This window comes from Pteronotus mesoamericanus, unplaced genomic scaffold (genome assembly GCF_021234165.1).
Source record: "Pteronotus mesoamericanus isolate MK-2021 breed Mesoamerican mustached bat unplaced genomic scaffold, CSHL_Meso_final contig_56, whole genome shotgun sequence".
Lineage (NCBI taxonomy): Eukaryota > Metazoa > Chordata > Mammalia > Chiroptera > Mormoopidae > Pteronotus > Pteronotus mesoamericanus.
The window spans coordinates 20,024,780-20,043,249 of record NW_026555201.1 but is presented as its reverse complement, the minus strand read 5'-3'; the positions used below and the strand labels follow the sequence as shown (position 1 = coordinate 20,043,249).

General features: G+C 37.5%; 1 protein-coding gene across 1 annotated transcript in view; it reads right to left on the bottom strand.

Annotated features, from left to right (window-relative positions):
- Positions 1-18,470, bottom strand: part of PTPRQ (protein tyrosine phosphatase receptor type Q) — a 204,787-nt gene that overhangs the window by 78,704 nt on the left and 107,613 nt on the right. Inside the window, exon 26 of the mRNA XM_054580156.1 lies at positions 6,197-6,520. Within this exon, the coding sequence (XP_054436131.1) occupies positions 6,197-6,520 (324 nt within the window). The remainder of the gene's footprint in view (positions 1-6,196; positions 6,521-18,470) is intronic.

Sequence of the window (18,470 nt, the reverse complement as noted above, 5' to 3'; positions counted from 1 at the left end):
TCTACCACATACATATTTTTCCTATGTGCTGTAATTCATACCTCTTATGTTAATGAAATGGGAAATAAAAATATACTAATGATATAAAATAGACTCATTTTATGAACTAAAAGAAGCTGAATACATCGAACATGAAAAATTTTAATTTTGGCAATCACCATGCAAGTATATGGAAGATAAGTTAGAGGAAAAAATGATGAAAATTAGTATGTACTATTTTGCAATATGGAGAAGACTGATATTGAAATACTTCCACATTAAAGTCAAATGCCTATTTTAAATCCAAATGCCACATTCATTGAGTCTCTAATGTTGAGCAGGCATGGAGGGTAGAAACATACATCAGACATGATCACCTGGTCACTTCTGCCTTCAGGAGCTCAGAGTGCCACAACAGAGAGAGAAATAAACAATATGACAATACACAATGAGTACTTTAGAAACAAGTTTTGGGAGATGAAAGTGGAAACAGGAGTTCATAGAAGGCTGCTCTCCAAAAGACAAAGACAGTAGGAAAAAATCAAAGATTCTGGAGCACAAAGAAGAAAGAACAAGAGATGTATAGGGGAGATAAGCAAAATCATAAACGGCCTTATGTAGCATATTCAAAAGTATGTTTTTTACACAATGGAAAAATAGAAAACTATAAAAGATTTTAAGCAGTGGAATAACTTTGTAATATAAGTGTATTCCAAAAGTCAGTTCAGGTGGAGGGTAGAGGAAATGGGAACTTAAAGGCGATTTAGAAATCTTTTGTAATAATCTAAGAGATGAATTTTAAGGGTCTGGATTTAGAGACCCATAACACACACAAAAAAATAAATTTGAGAAATATTTAGAAAATAAATTCTATAGGACTCATACATATGGACTTGGGGGTGAGGATTGCTAGAAAGAATTAAAAATGATTCCTAGATTGCTCATTTCAACAGTTAGATGACTAATAGTACAATATGCTGAGGCAAGGAAGACACAGGAAATGGTTTACAGTGGGGAAGGGGCAATGGTAATGTGGGGTGTGAGATTTCAGTGGCAATCTAAGTAGTCGCATTACTAACTTCAATCTACAAGTCTGGAAGACAGAGATGTTGTCTTGAATTACACATTTGAGAGTCTCAGGCAATTAACTTAGAAGACTTTCGACAACATCTAACTAATTTCATCATGTCTAGAATAAATTATATTCATTTCCAATAGTGGCACCAGGATACGGACTCTTCTAAAAATGCACTGAATCAAATGGGGTTCTTTATGTCTTGGACTATAATCTCCTATTCATTTATGGCTAACATCTCTTCTTGTCATTATATAATTGTTTCTTTATCGGAAGGATAACATGTACTCTGCCATGATACAGTTCAGCACATTATATTACACCATAAAGAAAATAATTGAATAACTCATTAACAATGTCTTATTTTTAAAAAATTTAAAGCATACTTTGCCCTCTATTTCACTTTTCTTCTTTTTAGATCATAAAGTTGCATTCCTTGGAATCTTCTTTGATGAGGCATGTTTTGTTGAATTTTTTTTTTTAACCTAACAGATGTTTGGGTAGTTAAAATTCCTCATGAGTATGGTATCCTGTGGTTTTCACAACCTAAGTGCTACCCCAGGAATTTTCCTTTCTTGCTGCCTTCCAGGCCTGGTGGTCCATAGGAGATGCACATTATGAGAGTCTCATTTCATTCCATACTAATTTCACACCCACACTCTTTTAAAGTTGTACATTTCCTCAACATTATAAATACCTATTGTGCCTCACAGAGATATTTAGCAGTCTATATTCCTTTCCCCACACAATTCAAATTGCTTTTGAATATAGGGATAATCAAAAAAAAATAAAAGATTGATATGATGATCTGCAAAATTTTAATGTTTCAAATTAAGTGTTTCTGTGTAATTACATTTGTAGTGTTTGTGCTTGCCTGTATCTATATACACTCAGCATGAAATACAGAGTTATGGCTATCACACAGATGACTTAAGGAGAGCAATTTGGCTTCAATTATCTAGATCAGAGTATGTGGGAGAAAGAAATGTTAGCTTGTGTTTGCTGAATATTGTTTTCTTTATTCACTCTAGTGTATAGTGGTAGATTCAGATTCAGAAAGAAATCTAATTTAATTCTCAGCTTGCATTTTAACTTTGCTCCCTGGATCTTTAATTTGGATTTTCTTCTTTACTAGTTCAGAGAGAGTAAATACAACATATTTTATAATTCTAGATCTTATTTTAGAACATTTTAAAACAATATTTATTGTATGAACTTATTGGTCTTTTATTTGAGTTATTCAAAGTGAATAATTCTTTCAAACTAGCCACCAATTGCTAGCTCCTTATCAAGATGCTCCAGGTTTTGATAAGCGGTTCTCTTTTCCTAAGAGCTTGGACACAACTTGATGCCATTAGAATAAAATGCATGTATCTGAAATAGCAATTTTCTACCAATTTTTATTGTTGATTTTCTTTTATATAATTCAGATAAGTTGTTCACTTTCATAATGTTATCTTTCTCATTTATTATGAAAAAAAGTGTTTTGAATCAATGATAGGTAATACAAAACTTACAAATTTTTTTCATCCAGATTATTTATGTTTTCGAAATGTCTACACTTTCCATGTTTGGTCTGTAGAATCAATACGTAAGCATTACTTACTTTTAATTTGAAAAATACTACTGCTTCAAGACTTTTGTAGCTGGACTGTTCTAATTTCTTTTATTCTTATATCCTATGTTAGTTTACCATATACATTACTTGTTATAAAATATGTAGTTTTGGGGGTTTTTGTTTTCTTTTTTTAGAGGGGACGGGAGGGAGACAGAGAGGGAGAGAAACATTGATGTGAAAGATAAATATTAATCTGTTGCCTTTCATATGCACCCTGATCAGGGAACTGAACCCACAACCCAGGCATGGGCCCCGACTAGGAATCAAACCCATGACCTTTCAGTTTATGGGTCAACACTCCAACCAAGTGAGCCACACCGGCCAGGGTGTCTGTCTTTTACATCAAATGTAATCTCAGGTGTTCTCTACCTGGCCTAATATAATATAATCTAAATTTTTTTTTACTGTAAAATAAAGAAATTCAAATATCATTAGACTCATTATCCTGCTTACACAATTAAAATGATTTACTTTTCTCAGCTACATATGAATATTCATATAAAAAGCTAGTAAGATGGAAAACACTAAGAATAACTATATGTATTATTACAAATTCTGAGATACAGGGTGGGGTAAAAGTAGGTTTACAGTTATTCATGTTGAAAATAAAATAATAAATAATAATATAAGAATAAGCTGTGCTTTACATACTCACAACTGTAAACCTATTTTTGCCTCACACTCTATATAAATCTTTTCATTTTTCTCACTTAATCACAGTGGAATAAAGGCAAATTTTCACGTATCTTCTGGCAATAATTTTTTTAAATTCTGTTTTATTGATCACACTAGAGTAGGAAATCAGCTCTCAAGGATAAAGAAAAGTAAAAGGGAATAGAAGTAGCATAAAAAGATCTACTTAAGATAAATTTCTTTGTGATCAAGGTATTCTGTGATGGTAAATTAAAATTGTGCCAATGAGATACTAGCACCAGAGAGAAGAAAAATACCAGATAAAAAACAAACTACTGTTCCATGAAAAAGTCCCTCTGTAGAATAGTCAAGTAAAGACTTGGAAACTGGGATGAGGAAAAATCAATATTACTCTCTATTGTACCAAGAACAGAACAAAGAAATCACCAAATGCAAAGAGAGACATCCTGGTAAAGCTAGGAAAATAACGTTAATTTTTTTTTATGAAAATCTCCTGTTGATTGTGAAATATTTGATATATTCTACCATTATTCCCATAAACCCCAGAATGAGCAAAATGGAGTAGTAGGCAATTGAAAATAGCCAAATTCTAGTGATGGGTCCTAGTGGGTCACAGGCCTTAAAGATGGTAGGACATGGAGGGGCCTGTAAGAAAGCAATGATATTCAAGTGGAAAAACTCCCCAATTTTCAACTTAAGAACATAAAATCTTCAAAATCCGAATACCGTATTTCATTTACCAGCTGCTAAATTGATCATGTTATTTGTTGTATGCTAATCAAACATCTTCCATCATAGTGTCTAGGGTGCTTGAAAAAATTGTGCTTTTAGAAAGTCCACTTCCTCATTCAGTGTAGTAGGTAGAAGCAGGTACTACCCATGTGAGATGTTCATAAGGAATAGAGTGGAAACCCTTAGTGGCAGCAAATAGGCACGAGGTCTATTTTAACCAAAGATTAAAAATTAGCTACCCATAAGCCAGATCTGGGTTACTGATGTGCTTGGTTTGAGCAACTGAATGTTTTTAAATTTGAAAAACAAATTGTCATAAAAAAGGTATTGAGTATTATCACATTAAAAATAAATTTAACTTTCCTGTTTCTTTGAAAACATGAGAAATCTTACTACTACAGTGCATTCTCTGTTAACTTGCCATGGCTCCCGCCATTTTCAATTGCCTTATATCAGCCTGCTTCTTTCATTATGGTACCTGTCTGACCCTTTCAGGTAACTGCCAGTTGCCCCTGGGACTTCAAAGTTTATTCATTCAGTCAATGCCCCATTTTTCTATCAAAACTGCACTTTTGATTTTATTTATTCTTATTGGTGTAAGCAACTAAAATCCCTAGTTTTAACTGATAAGGAATCATTTAAGGCGAGGTCTGCATTATAAAAAAGCTGGTCATAGGAAGATGGAGGTGAAAGAATATTTCAGTCAAAAGGAACACAGAGTGCAAAACTCCAGATTCTAGGAGTTAAGTGTGTTCAGGTAACATTAAAAATGTCCGGTGAGTGGAGGGTACAAGTAAGTGAGAAAGTGGTCACAGATGAGATTAGAGTGTTAGATAAGAGCCAGGTAAGAGCCAGGTCATATGTAGGGTTAATTAATCATGTTGAAAGTTTTTAATTTTATTCTAACAACAATGGGAGTTCATTGGATGGCTTTAAAAAAGGAAATGACATTATCTGATTTAGCTTGAAAAAGATCAGCCTGCAAGCTCAGGAGGTCAGTGAGGTTAATATGGTAGCAGTAATGAAGGATAGGACTAACATGATAGCAATGCAAGTAGAGGGATGTGTTAGATAGCATGGCAGAAATGTAACACTGGCAGAGTTGAGGAGCAAAAGAACACTTTCTAGATTTTCATTTCCTGCATCCAGATGAGTAATGGTGCACTTTATTAAGATAGGAAAGATTGGTGAATGAGAAGGTTAGTGTTTAAACCATGTTAATTTTGGGAGATATCAATTGATCAGGTGAATATATTGATATGAGTTCTGAGGAGCAGTCAGAGCTGGAATTGCATTAGCAAACATTTATTGGACACATTATACAAACTTTATGCCAGGTACTCTGGGGAATAGAAACAAGAGATGTATTTAGTGACCTAGAAAATAAAGCCTCTAGATCAAAGCATATTTCGCTGTCTAGAAACGACTATAGCAGTAATCATTTATCACTAAAAATCTGTGTGTGTGTGTACAAGTCTACAGTCACTGAAAAGATTGTAAAGCCTGGTTTCATATCCTTCAGATATGAAGGAAAAATCAAGGCATGGACAAAGCATTCTTGATATCAATCAGTATAGTCTAATGATAGATACAAGAGAAGGCTGAAATGCTTTGTTGCAATATAAGACTTAGGACCTTTGCACAACTCTGAAAGTTTGAGAAAAATGCTAAATGACAGAAAATGAATTTGACATTGGTATTCATTGAAATTAAAAGTAAATATGTTATGAGTTTCTGTACTAACTCAGTAATTTTTTCATTCAGTGATTTTACACACAATAATTAGAAATCAACATAAATATAAAATACAATAGAAATCAATGTGTGTGATATATAATATATACAAATACATATATGTGTATATATACTCTTATGTGTATATATGTACACACATACATATATATGTATACTTTGCATGAAAGCCATTACAATTTTATGTAGATAGTGTTCAGATAGCAAAAATAGAAATGCATTTATTAAATGTTAATGATGTTGTCACAGCAAGCAGGGCAGTTTCAAAATATAAAATTTAAGTTGTAAGAGTAATCTTTACCTACACTTTGAGTGATTTCTATGGAAAAGCATTTAAAGAGCTTTTTCTTGAATGCAAATATATATATTTTAAGGACAAAACTTACGGCCAGGCAGGGTTTGTGTAGATATCCAACCTGAAGCGTTGCCATAGCCGGCATTGGTGCTGGCAGCCACTTGGAATCTGTACCATCTAAATTTCTTTAATCCATACACTGTCTCTTCAGTTAGGTCAGCTTCATAGAGGTATTGAACTTTTTGAGATTCAATACATTCTTCAGACTCCCATTCCCTGCATTTCTGAGCCCGAAGCTGAGTGGTAATCTTGTAATTTTGGAAGTAACCAAAGATAGTGTCAGGCCTCATCCATGTCAATGTTGCACTAGTTGACTGAACATTAGAAAAAGCAATATTTGTAGGAACGCTGGGAACTAAAAAGAAAAGAGAAAAATAAAAAGTAATTGGAGTTACCAAACATTTTGTAAACAGAAGTAAAAATGGGATTTAAAAATACTTCTTATAATATACTTAGCAGCATCATAAATTGTCTAATTAAAATTGCCCTTATTTATGTTAATACATAAATACACATTTATGTATTTATGTATTACAGTGTAGATACACATTTAAAAGCAGATACACAAAAAAGTAGATCTACAAAAGTGTATCTACAAAAAGGTAGATACACATTTAATTAGACATTTAACTAAATTGTCTAATTAAATTGCCCTTATTTATGTTAATACATAAATACACATTATGTATTGTATGTATACACATTTATGTATTTATGTATTACAGTGTAGATACACATTTAAAAGCAGAGCCTTAAGGTGGTGCTTCAGAGACCAAGGTGTCAAAGGGGTAGAAGACAAAACAACTGTCATTATTTTTATTTTTAATTTTGCTCCCAAATTCACTTACAATATAAACTTTGGCTTCATGTAGAAGCACTGGTATGAAAGAAAACTGTATGCTCATATAACCTTATGTCCTTCCCTAGGTATAGTCACTTCTTAAGAAACATTCTATATTTTAATGTCTAGACAGACACAAGGGCATCTTATATAAAGTAAATATTGGTTATGGAATGATTTTAAATAAACAACTCTATTAAATAAATTAATAATTTTTATAATTGGTTTTTATTTTATCTTGCATATATTTAAAATTAACAAAACCCTTTCTAGAATATCACCCAGCACACTGATATTAATACACAGACAAATGTATATTAAATTTTTTTTAATTTTTAAATCATGTTTATTCTATTAGAGTTGTCTCCATTTTTCCCCCTTTGCTCCCCTCTACCCATCCCACCCCCCCATCTCCCACTGTCAATCCCACTCTGTTGTCCCTGTCCATGGGTCACTCATAATGTTCTTTGCCTAATCCTTTCTTCTTCTTTCCACCATTGTCCTCCTTTCCTAAAACTTCTGGTCACTTTCAGTCTTCTCCATGTTTCCATGCCTGTCGTTTATTTTGTTCACTAGTTTATTGTGTTGAATAGATTCCACTTATAGGTGAGATCATATGGTATTTGTTTTTCAGCAACTGTCTTATTTCACTTAACATAATATTCTCCAGTTCGATCCATGGTGTCGTAAAAGGCAGGAGTTCCTTCTTTCTTTTCTTTTTTAAGTGCAGATTTTATTTATTTACTTATTTATTTTTTAAACATCAAAATCCATTACAAAATATTAAAAAATTTAAATTCATTATAAAGACTCAACAATTAACACAACATGATACCAACATAGAAATAATCAAGTAGATCAATGAAATATAATGAGCATACTAGAAACAAATGTACATATCTAACAATATAATATATGATATTTCAAATCAATGGGGAAAATAAGGCTTACTCAACAAATATGGTGCATGGACCATTATTACTTGACATAAAACAAATAAATATAGAGCCCTATTTCATATATTATACAAAAAATATTCAGGTGAGTTAAAAATCAATATGTAAAATCTAAGGAGTTTTAGGAGAAAATACAAAATAATATTTTTCTTACCCTGAAGTAAAATATTCAAACCCAGAAGCTATAAAGTAAAATATTGACAATATGACTATATTAAACATTTAAGACTATATAGTACAATACATATAAAAAAAGTTAAAGGACAAGTAATAGAATAGGAAAGTATTTGCAACACATCTAAAAAAGAGTTAATAGTTTTTTGTGGCTTTTTTTTAGGGCAAAAATTCTACAAAGCTTTAATCAAAAAATGGATAAAGAATACCAAAAAGTCATTTAAAGCTTTTTAAAAATAATAGAAATAGGCAAGAAATATACAAAAAACAGGTTTCGTTTCAACAAATAATAAAGGAACAACTAAAATAACACATCATTGACACAATCAGATTAATAAGTATTAAAAATAGTGGTAATATCAAGTATTAGTGACTGTGAAAGGAACTGGGTATCCATAGACTCTTTTTTTTCATCTTCTTAAAGCAGTCCCTTTAGCATATTTTGCAATGCTGGTTTGGTGGAGATGTATTCTTTTAGCCTTCTTTTGTCTGGGAAACTTCTTATTTTGCCTTCCATTTTAATTGAGAGTTTGCTGGGTAGAGCAGTCTTCGTTGTAGGCCTTTGCTTTTCATGACTTGGAATATTTCTTGCCATTTCCATCTGGCTTTTAGCATTTCTGTTGAGAAGTCAGCTGCTAGCCATGCCATGGCTCCTTTTTATGTTACCACCTCTTTCTCCCTTGCTGCTTTTAGGATTCTCTGTTTGTCTTTGATAGTTGCCATTTTAATGATGATGTGTCTTGGAGTGGGCCTCATTGAGTTCCTCTCTTGAATGGGACCCTCTGTTCTTCCTGGACTTGTGTGACTTATTCTCTCCTCCAATTAGGGAAGTTTTCTATCATTACTTTTTCAAACAGTTCTCTATCCCTTGCTCCTCTTATCCTTTTGGTATCCCTATTATACAGACATTATTATGTATCAGGTTGTCTTGCAGTTCCCTAATTGCCTTTTCTTCTATTTTAGTTTTTTTTTTTTTTCATTTTCTTGCTCTTTCTGGAAACTTTTTTCTGCCTTGTCCTCCAGCTCACAGATTAGATCCTCTGCTTCATCAAGTCTGATTTTGATTCCTTCTGCTGTGTTCTTCAATTCAGAAATTGTATTCTTCATTTCCTCTTGTGTCTTATTGATAGTTTCTATGTCTTTTTTAATGCTGATATAGTTTGCAGTAAGTCCCTTGTAGTTCCCCTGTAGTTTTTGTAATTCTCTCTGAGCTCACTGAGCTCATTGGGCTTCCTTAGAACCATTGTTTTGAACTCAGTGTCTGATAGTTTACTTACCTCTATTTCATTTAGTTCTCTTTCTGGGGATTTCTCCTTTCCCTCTAATTGGGGCATGTTTCTTTGTCTTCCCATTATTTGTGAGACTTTTCTTTTTTGCTTCTGCTTCTTAAATTGATACGTCTTGATTTCCTGACTGTGTGGTGTGAACTTCTATGGCAGGAGACCGCTGTTTTTTTCTCTCAGGATCTGCTTCTGATGATGTCAGATTTTGACCCTGTCTGACTTTGGGCAGTCTGTTTGAGATTTCCAGGAATCTGCTGCCTGTGGTTGTTTCCTTCAGCTGTTAATCTAGTCACTCTGCACTCAGCAGACTGGCCTAGATACCACACGGCAGGGCAGAGGCCCTCCTGGAGGCAGTGTTATTAGGTCCTCTCCCATTGTTGCCGGTCAGGGGAGTGGTCTGCCTGAGCCAGATGGCTGCTGCCCTATGGGGGAGGAATCAGCACTGAGATCCAGCAGATCACTCTCTCCATTTTTTTCCCCAAAGCCTCTGTCTCCAGTCTTTCCTCAAGTGTCTCTTGACCACTCTGCACTCCCTTTAGCCATGGATCTGCTATCTGTGGCTGCCACTTTGTATTCTGCAGGCAGGTTTTAGCACTACCAGGCCAGGGCCGAGTCCCTTTTGGGGGCGGGGCTATTGGGTCCTCAAGCTGTTGTCACTCAGGATAGTGGTCTGCCTGAGCAAGATGGCTGCTGCCATATGGGGAATGAGTCAGCACCGGGATCCCACTAGCTACTCTCTCAGTTGTCTCCTCAAAGCCTCCTTCCCCAGCCTGTCCTCGGGCATCTCTAGCCCACTCTGCCCCCATTTTGCCAGAGACCAGTGTAAGTAGCTGCAAATAAAAATTTATGTGTTGGCCCTTTAAACGGTTCTTTGCATCTCCAGCTGGCTGTCTCTGGCAGAAAGCAACCCTGCCACTTTTCACAGCTGGCTGTAATCTGTGTACTTTTTGGGCTCTGGTGCTATAGGCTGGAGATCCCCACTTATGGTTTAGATCCCACTTATCTCAGGGGGATCCAATTGGCTGTTTCAACATCCTTCTGGTGCTGTCGCCTGTGGGTACCCTGCCCACCTTCTTGAGTTTTACCACACTTCTTAGCAGTTAGGTTGCACTGAAGCTGATTATTCTGTCTGTCTGAGGTTATAAGGCTCCTCTCTTACTATTTTTGAGTTGTTTGTTCCAGGTGATTTCTCCACAATTTAGTTGTAATTCCAGATTGGTCTTGGGAAGAGGTCAGCGAGACTTCCACTCACTCCTCCACCATCTTGATTCCCCCCCAGACTAAGGTATCTGTATATCACCTATAATCACATGGTCCTACTTGAAGTCACTTACTAGATTTCAGGTTAACCATTGGTTTGCTATATGCATACCACGTGCCAGGCTCTGAGCCTGTTTAGGGATTAAAGATACACAAGGCTTTTGCCTTGTTTTTAAGATATAGACGTTTATTGGATAAGAAATATAAGCATGTTATGGTTAAAAGTACGAAAGAACAATGTACTGATGTGGGTACTTTCTTCAACCATGTTATATGCAAGCACTTTTGCTCAGAAGACTGAGATAGAGTGAGTAATAACAATGACTTGCATGAAAATTACATTATTCATAAAAACTATGTTAATATGCACAATTAAAAATAAGACAATAGATAAAAAATTCATTTATTCTTAAATATATCATATTAATTCAACTCTCAATAAATACCAAATTAGCACCCAATTTGTTCCAAGTACTATTATAAGTACTGGGACTACAACGAATAAAACAAACAAAAGTCCCTACCCTTGTGCATTTTACATTCAGGAGGTTTATATAAAATAAAAGTATAAATAAGCATTTGATACAATACTTTGGATGATGATTTGTGTTATGGAGAAAAATAAGGACACGCAGAAGGAGAGAGAGTTCCAGGGATACTGGAAGTTTAAAAGGAGCAGTTAGAGAAGGTCTCAGTGATTAGAAGATATGAAGTTCCTGATGAAGGCGGGAGAACTAACCACACAAAAATCTGGCTGAAGAACATTCCCAGCAGAGGAAAATGCTTTATTATTAAGGGCCCTAAGTTGAAACTATGCTTGGTATATTTGAACGATAACACAGAGGCTAGTGTGGCTAGTAGGAGTCAAGCTCTGAGAAAAAAACACTCAAGTCTATATTACATACAACATTGTAAGACATTATGACTTTAACCTGAATAGAGGAATAACAGGCTCTAATATGTGTTTTCATGAAATCATTTGAGCTATTGTGTTGAGAATGACTAAGGGACACAGGAGTGAGAACAGGGAGAATAATTAGGAGGCTATTGCAATATCAACACAAGAGATGATGATGGACTAGACCAGGAATGCTGTGGCAAAAATGACAGGAAGCATTAAGAATCTAAATATAATAGAGCTAACTGGAGTTGCTGATGTGTAACATGTGGCGGATAAGAGAAAGAGAGGTGTAGAAGAAAGCTCTAAGGTCTTTGGATTGAGCACAAAGAACGATGAAGTTGCTGTTAACCAAGAGGGGGATGATTGTGAAAGGCATTAAGTTTTGGGGAGAAAGACTAAGAATTTATTTTGAATATGTTTATTTTGAAATGCCTATCATGTACCCAGAAGGAGAGGTCAAGTAGTATATAGATGTAGGCATCTGTAGTTCTGTAGAAAGGTATAGGTTTGAGCTAAAATTTTGGATTTCCTCTTAAATTTTTACTGAATTATCTACAGAAATATTTATTATATATTTGCCCAAATCTGGAAGGGAAGAGAAAGTCTAATGCAATGGAAAACAAATAGGAAATTACTTAAAGCCACTGGATTCAATCAACCGGATTCAATTACTCTATTTTTACATATTAACATTTATGATCAAATATTACTGCATGCAAGCAAACATTAACCTTTAAAGGAGCATTACAAACAGAAGACTGATACACTAATTCCAATGCCCTTCCTTTTCTATCTTTCAGAGAGTTTTAATAAAAGAGAAAGCAAGACATTTTAGTCAAGAGACAGTTAATGTACAAAATTTCGCCACGATTGGTTTTGTAAAGGAGGGCGCATGATAAAGAATTCTGGAGATCTCTAGAAGATGAGAGCAGCCCTTAGCTAAGAGACAGGCAAGAAATGGTGATCTAAGTCCTACAACTGTAACAAAAATGAATCCTGCCACAAACACGTGAGATTGGAAAAAGCTCCACCTCAGAGTACAGCTGACTGACACCTTGATTTTAACTTGTGAAACTCTGAGTAGAGAATCCAGGCACACAGTGGTCAGCCTTCTGACCTATAGAACTGTGTGTGAATAAATTAATGTTAAGTTACTAAGTTTGTGATAATTTATGACATACAATAGAAAACTAATACATAACTTTCCTTTACAAAATGACCAATCTCTACTTACCTAGCTTTTGCTTAAATATATAGAGCAAAGAGAAACTCAAAATCTTGAGGGACTTTATTTTAAAATTTTTTTCCAGATAGTTCATTAGTTTGTTGAGCCTTCATTATTTTGAACCAATATCTATCTTCCTAGATATAAATCCTAGATCTACACTGAACTCACCTTAAATAGGCCTAATCCTATTTTCCTATTTTACTCCAACATTCATACTGAACATCTAAATAGGATTTGACTCTGCATTCACTTCTATAAAAAAAGATTGAGCAACTACATGTACATATACATATATACACATACAAATGTATATACACACACAAACACAAATATCCATTTACTTATTAGATAGTGTCCTAGAAGGTCTAGATTAATATTTGGAACAAAGGTAGTATTTAATAAATATTTTTTGAATGTATAAACAAATAAATAAGAGAGTATAACAGGAATTTAGTTTAGACAGATGGTCAAAAAAGAATTTTCTGATGAACTATAATTTGATCAGAGACTTGACAGATAAGATGTAAATTCTCGGAAAAAAAAAGATGGCGGAGGAGTGAAAGGGAGTCACGCTGACCTCCTCCCAAAACCAAACTGGAATTGCAACTAAATAATGGAGTAATCACCTGGAAAGCAGTGGAGCGATAGTGGGAGAGGAGCCTTGGTGCCGCGGACAGCGGATTCGACTCTCACACATCCCAACGGGTGAGAATTGCGGTGGAGGCTCGAGAGGGTGGGCTGGGTGCGCACGGGCACTGGCACCAGAGGGACATTGAAACGGCCAGTTAGCGTCCCCCCGGGAAGAACGGGGTCTGAATCATAAACAGGAACCCCTAAACTACAGCCGCTAAAGCCGAGAAAATACAGACAAAACACAACCCCTAAAAGCTTAGGGGCACTCTCTGCCAGAGACAGGTGGCTGGGGATGCAAAAAGACATTTAAAGGGCCAACACAAAAGTTGCAGCGGCAGCCACCCTCCTTGATCGCTGGGTACAGGCGGCAGCAGGGTGGGCGGGTGCCTGGGAAAAGACTGGTGAGGAAAACTTGGTGAGGAGAACTGACTCTGTGGCCGGTGGAGCCCGGGTGATGGCGCACTTCCCACTCTGCAGCTACCATCTCGCTCAGGCATAAGGGAATCAATTAACCTGCCTTTTGTGCGCTCCGCACACAGCTTGTACGGGTGTGAGCTGCGGGGCTGAGTGCAGACTGTCTGGGAGAGCCTTGAGGAGAGACTGGAGACAGTGGCGTTGGGGAAAGAACGGGAGGAGGAACCGGGGAGTCCCGACTCCCTCCCCGTTCGGTAGTCTCCATTGTGGGCTGGAAAGGCGCGACCCCAAAGAGGCAGAAGCGGGGCGCGCATGAACCAGACTGCCTGCGATTGAAACGCAGTCCGCACAGGGGTTGGATCCTCAGCCGAAGGGGTCACAACTGCCCAGAGGCCCCTGAGGGGAGACTAGAAACGGAGGCATTGGGGAAAGAACGGGAGGAGGAACCGGGGAGTCCTGACTCCTTCTCCTTGCCGAAGTCTCCATTGCGCGGGAAGAGGCCACACCCCCAAAGAGCCAAAAGCCGAAAAGCATACATAGACACCCCCAAAACACCCAGAGCAGGCGCGCACACTTGCGCCGAGTGACTGGCGAGGATTGGCGAGCGTGTGTGTGACCCACGCGGGCTGGCGAACGCTTGCACCTGCCGGCAAGGCCTCACACAGACTGGCACCCATACGGCCTGCGAGGGATTGCACAGAGGGGCAAGGGCAGGCACAAATTGACCTACCCGCCGCGATTGCGGAGCAGCCCACAAAATAAGTAGAGCTGCCCAGAGTCCCTGGAGGAGAGACCAGAAACAGGATTAACCGGAGAGCTGATTTCCTCCCATTTCCGTAGTCCCCATTTGGCGAGGGCAAGCAACGCACCCAAAGAGCCAAAAGCGGGGAAAACACACAATAGAAGACTCTAAACTGACCAGTGCCGCGAAGCTCGCGTGCCAGGGAGATCAGATGAGCACGGGAGGTCGCGAATAAGCCCCCCTGGTCTGGGGCAAACACATGCGAGCCCAGGCAGGTGGGGGACCCTGCCGCGCTGGGAACGCGCTCAAGGAGCTCTCGTGAGAGCGCAGAGAGATCCCAAAAAATAGCCCAGCCCTGACCGAAGGGGTCACAGAGCTGCTCCAAGCAGGAGTCAGACACAGGCAATAGACTCCTGAAAGGCTCAAACAAACAACCCAAGGCCCTATAGGGTCAACAACTGACATCATCAGAGGCAAGCCCAGAAAGAAAAGTAAAGGACAAAAATACTTAACAGACTCTCACAAAAATGGGAAGAAAAAGAAGTTTCCCCCAAATGAGTGGAAAAGGGGACTCCCCACAGAGAGAGCTCAATGAAATAGAGGCAAGGGAACTATCAGATATGGAATTTAAAACAATGGTTCTAAGGAAGCTCAATGAGCTCAGCCAGCTCAAAGAGAACTATGAGAAACTGCAGAGAAACTATCAGGATCTTACAGCAAACTATATCAGCCTGGAAAAGGACATAGAAACCATCAAGAAGACACAAGAGGATATGAAGAATACCATTTCTGAATTGAAGAACACAGTAGAAGGAATCCAAAGCAGGCTGGATGAAGCTGAGGATCGAATCAGTGAGATGGAGGATAAGGTAGAAAAAAGCTCCCAGAAAGAGCAAGAAATGGAAAAACGGCTCAAAAAGAATGAAGAAGCATTTAGGGAAATGCAGGACAACCTGAAACGCAATAATATCCGTATAATAGGGATACCAGAAGGAGAAGAAGAGGAGCAAGGAATAGAGAACCTCCTCGAAAAAGTAATGATGGAAAATTTCCCTAATTTGAGGAGAGAAAGGCTCTCATGGATCCAGGAGGCACAGAGGACCCCACTCAAGAAGGACCCAAGGAGGTCCACTCCAAGACACATCATCATTAAAATGGCAAATGTCAAAGACAAAGAGAGAATCCTGAAGGCAGCAAGGGAGAAGGAGAAAGTAACATACAAGGGGGCCCCGATACGCCTAGGAGCTGACTTCTCAACAGAAACACTCCAAGCCAGAAGGGAATGGCAACAAATATTCCAAGCCATGAAAAGCAAGGGCCTACAGCCAAGGCTGCTCTACCCAGCTAGGCTCTCCATTAAAATAGAAGGAGAAATACGCAGTTTCCCAGACAAAAGAAAGCTAAAAGAATACATCTCTACCAAACCAGCACTCCAAGATATGCTAAGGGGACTGGTTTAAGCAGATGAAGGAAAAGAATGAGACAGAGAGGAACACAAGTACAAAGAGAAAAGATGAGTAAGTTTCTATCAGTAATATCTCTCAATGTGAATGGACTAAATGCCCCAATCAAAGGACACAGGGTAGCTGAATGGATAAGAAAACATGACCCACACATAGGCTGCCTACAAGAGACCCACCTCAGAGCAAAAGACCTACACAGATTGAAAGTAAAGGGATGGAAAACAATATTCCAAGCAAATGGACATGAGAAAAAGGCTGGTGTTGCCATACTTGTATCAGACAAAGTCGATTTCAAAGCAAAGGCCATAAAGAGAGACCCAGAGGGGCACTTTATCATACTTAAAGGAAGAATCTATCAAGAAGACATCAACATTGTAAACTTATATGCTCCCAATATAGGAGCCCCCCAAGTTTATAAGGAAATTGTTGGATGACTTCAAAAAAGATATAGATAGCAACACACTGATAGTAGGGGATTTCAACACCCCACTGTCCAAAATGGACAGATCTTCCAAACAAAACATTAATAAACATATCGTGGCGCTGAATGAAACACTGAATCAAAGAGACTTAACTGACATATATAGAATCTTACATCCCAAAGAAGAAAAATACACATTCTTTTCAAATGCTCACGGCAGTTTTTCAAAGATAGACCACATGATAGGACACAAAGCAAGCCTCAGTAAATTCAGGAAAATTGAAATAATACCAAACTTTTTCTCAGACCACAAGGCCTTGAAACTCGAAATCAAACTCAAAGAGAAACTTCAAAAACTTGGAAACTCATGGAGACTGAACAGTACACTTTTAAACAATGAATGGGTCAATAATGAGATAAGAGAAGAAATAAAAAAATTTCTGGAAACAAATGAAAATGAACAGACAACTGTCCAAAACCTATGGGACACAGCAAAGGCGGTCCTGAGAGGGAAGTTCATAGCAATACAGGCTTACCTTAAAAAGATAGAAACATTTCAAATAAAAGACCTAACACTACAACTTGAAGAACTGGAGAAACAACAACAAATAAATCCCAGAGCAAGTAGAAGGAAGGAAATAGTCAAGATTAGAGCAGAACTGAATGACATAGAGACAAAAAGAACAATTCAGAGGATCAACCAATCCAGAAGCTGGTTCTTTGAAAAGATTCATAAAGTGGACAAACCTTTGAGCAGACTGATCAAGAAAAAAAGGGAGAGGACCCAAATTAATAATATCAGAAATGAAAGAGGAGAAATAACAACTGATACCACAGAAATACAAATGATCATCAGAAACTATTATGAACAATTATATGCCAAGAAATTTGAAAATCTGGATGAAATGGACAAATTTTTAGAAAAGTATAATCTTCCAACACTGAAGGAGGAAGAAACAGAAAGCTTGAACAGACCGATAACAGTTGGGGAAATTGAAGCAGTCATCAAGAAACTCCCAGCACACAAAAGTCCAGGGCCAGACGATTTCCCAGGAGAATTTTACAAAACATTTAAGGAAGAGCTAACCCCTGTCCTTCTCAGACTATTCTAAAACATCCAAGAGGAGGGAAGACTCCCAGACTCCTTCTATGAGGCCAGCATCACCCTGATCCCAAAACCAGATAAAGACCCTACAAAGAAAGAAAACTACAGGCCAATTTCGCTGATGAACATAGATGCTAAAATCCTCAACAAAATATTGGCAAACCGCATCCAGCAATACATTCAAAAGATTATCCATCACGATCAAGTGGGATTCATCCCAGGGATGCAGGGATGGTTCAATATACGCAAATCAGTAAACGTGATACACCACATAAATCAAAGAAAAGACAAAAACCACATGATCATCTCGATAGATGCAGAAAAAGCATTTGACAAGGTACAGCACCCATTTATGATCAAAACACTCAGCAAAATGGGAATCAATGGGGCATTCCTCAACGTAATAAAGGCCATATATGAAAAACCTACAGCCAATATCATACTCAACGGGCAAAAACTGAAAGCTTTCCCACTAAGATCGGGAACACGACAAGGATGTCCGCTCTCACCGCTTCTTTTCAACATCGTATTGGAAGTCCTAGCCACAGCGGTCAGACAAGAGAAAGAGATAAAAGGCATCCAAATAGGAAAGGAGGAAGTAAAACTATCATTGTTTGCAGATGACATGATAGTGTACATAGAGAACCCTGTAGACTCTACCCAAAAACTCCTCAACCTAATAAGTGAATTTGGCAAAACAGCAGGATACAAAGTCAACATTCAGAAATCAAAGGCGTTTCTGTACACCAGCAATGCAATAGAAGAAGAAGAAATCAGGAAAAATATACCATTCGATATAGCACGAAAAAAGATAAAGTACCTAGGGATAAATTTAACCAAAGACACAAAAGACCTGTATGCAGAAAACTATACAACATTGGAAA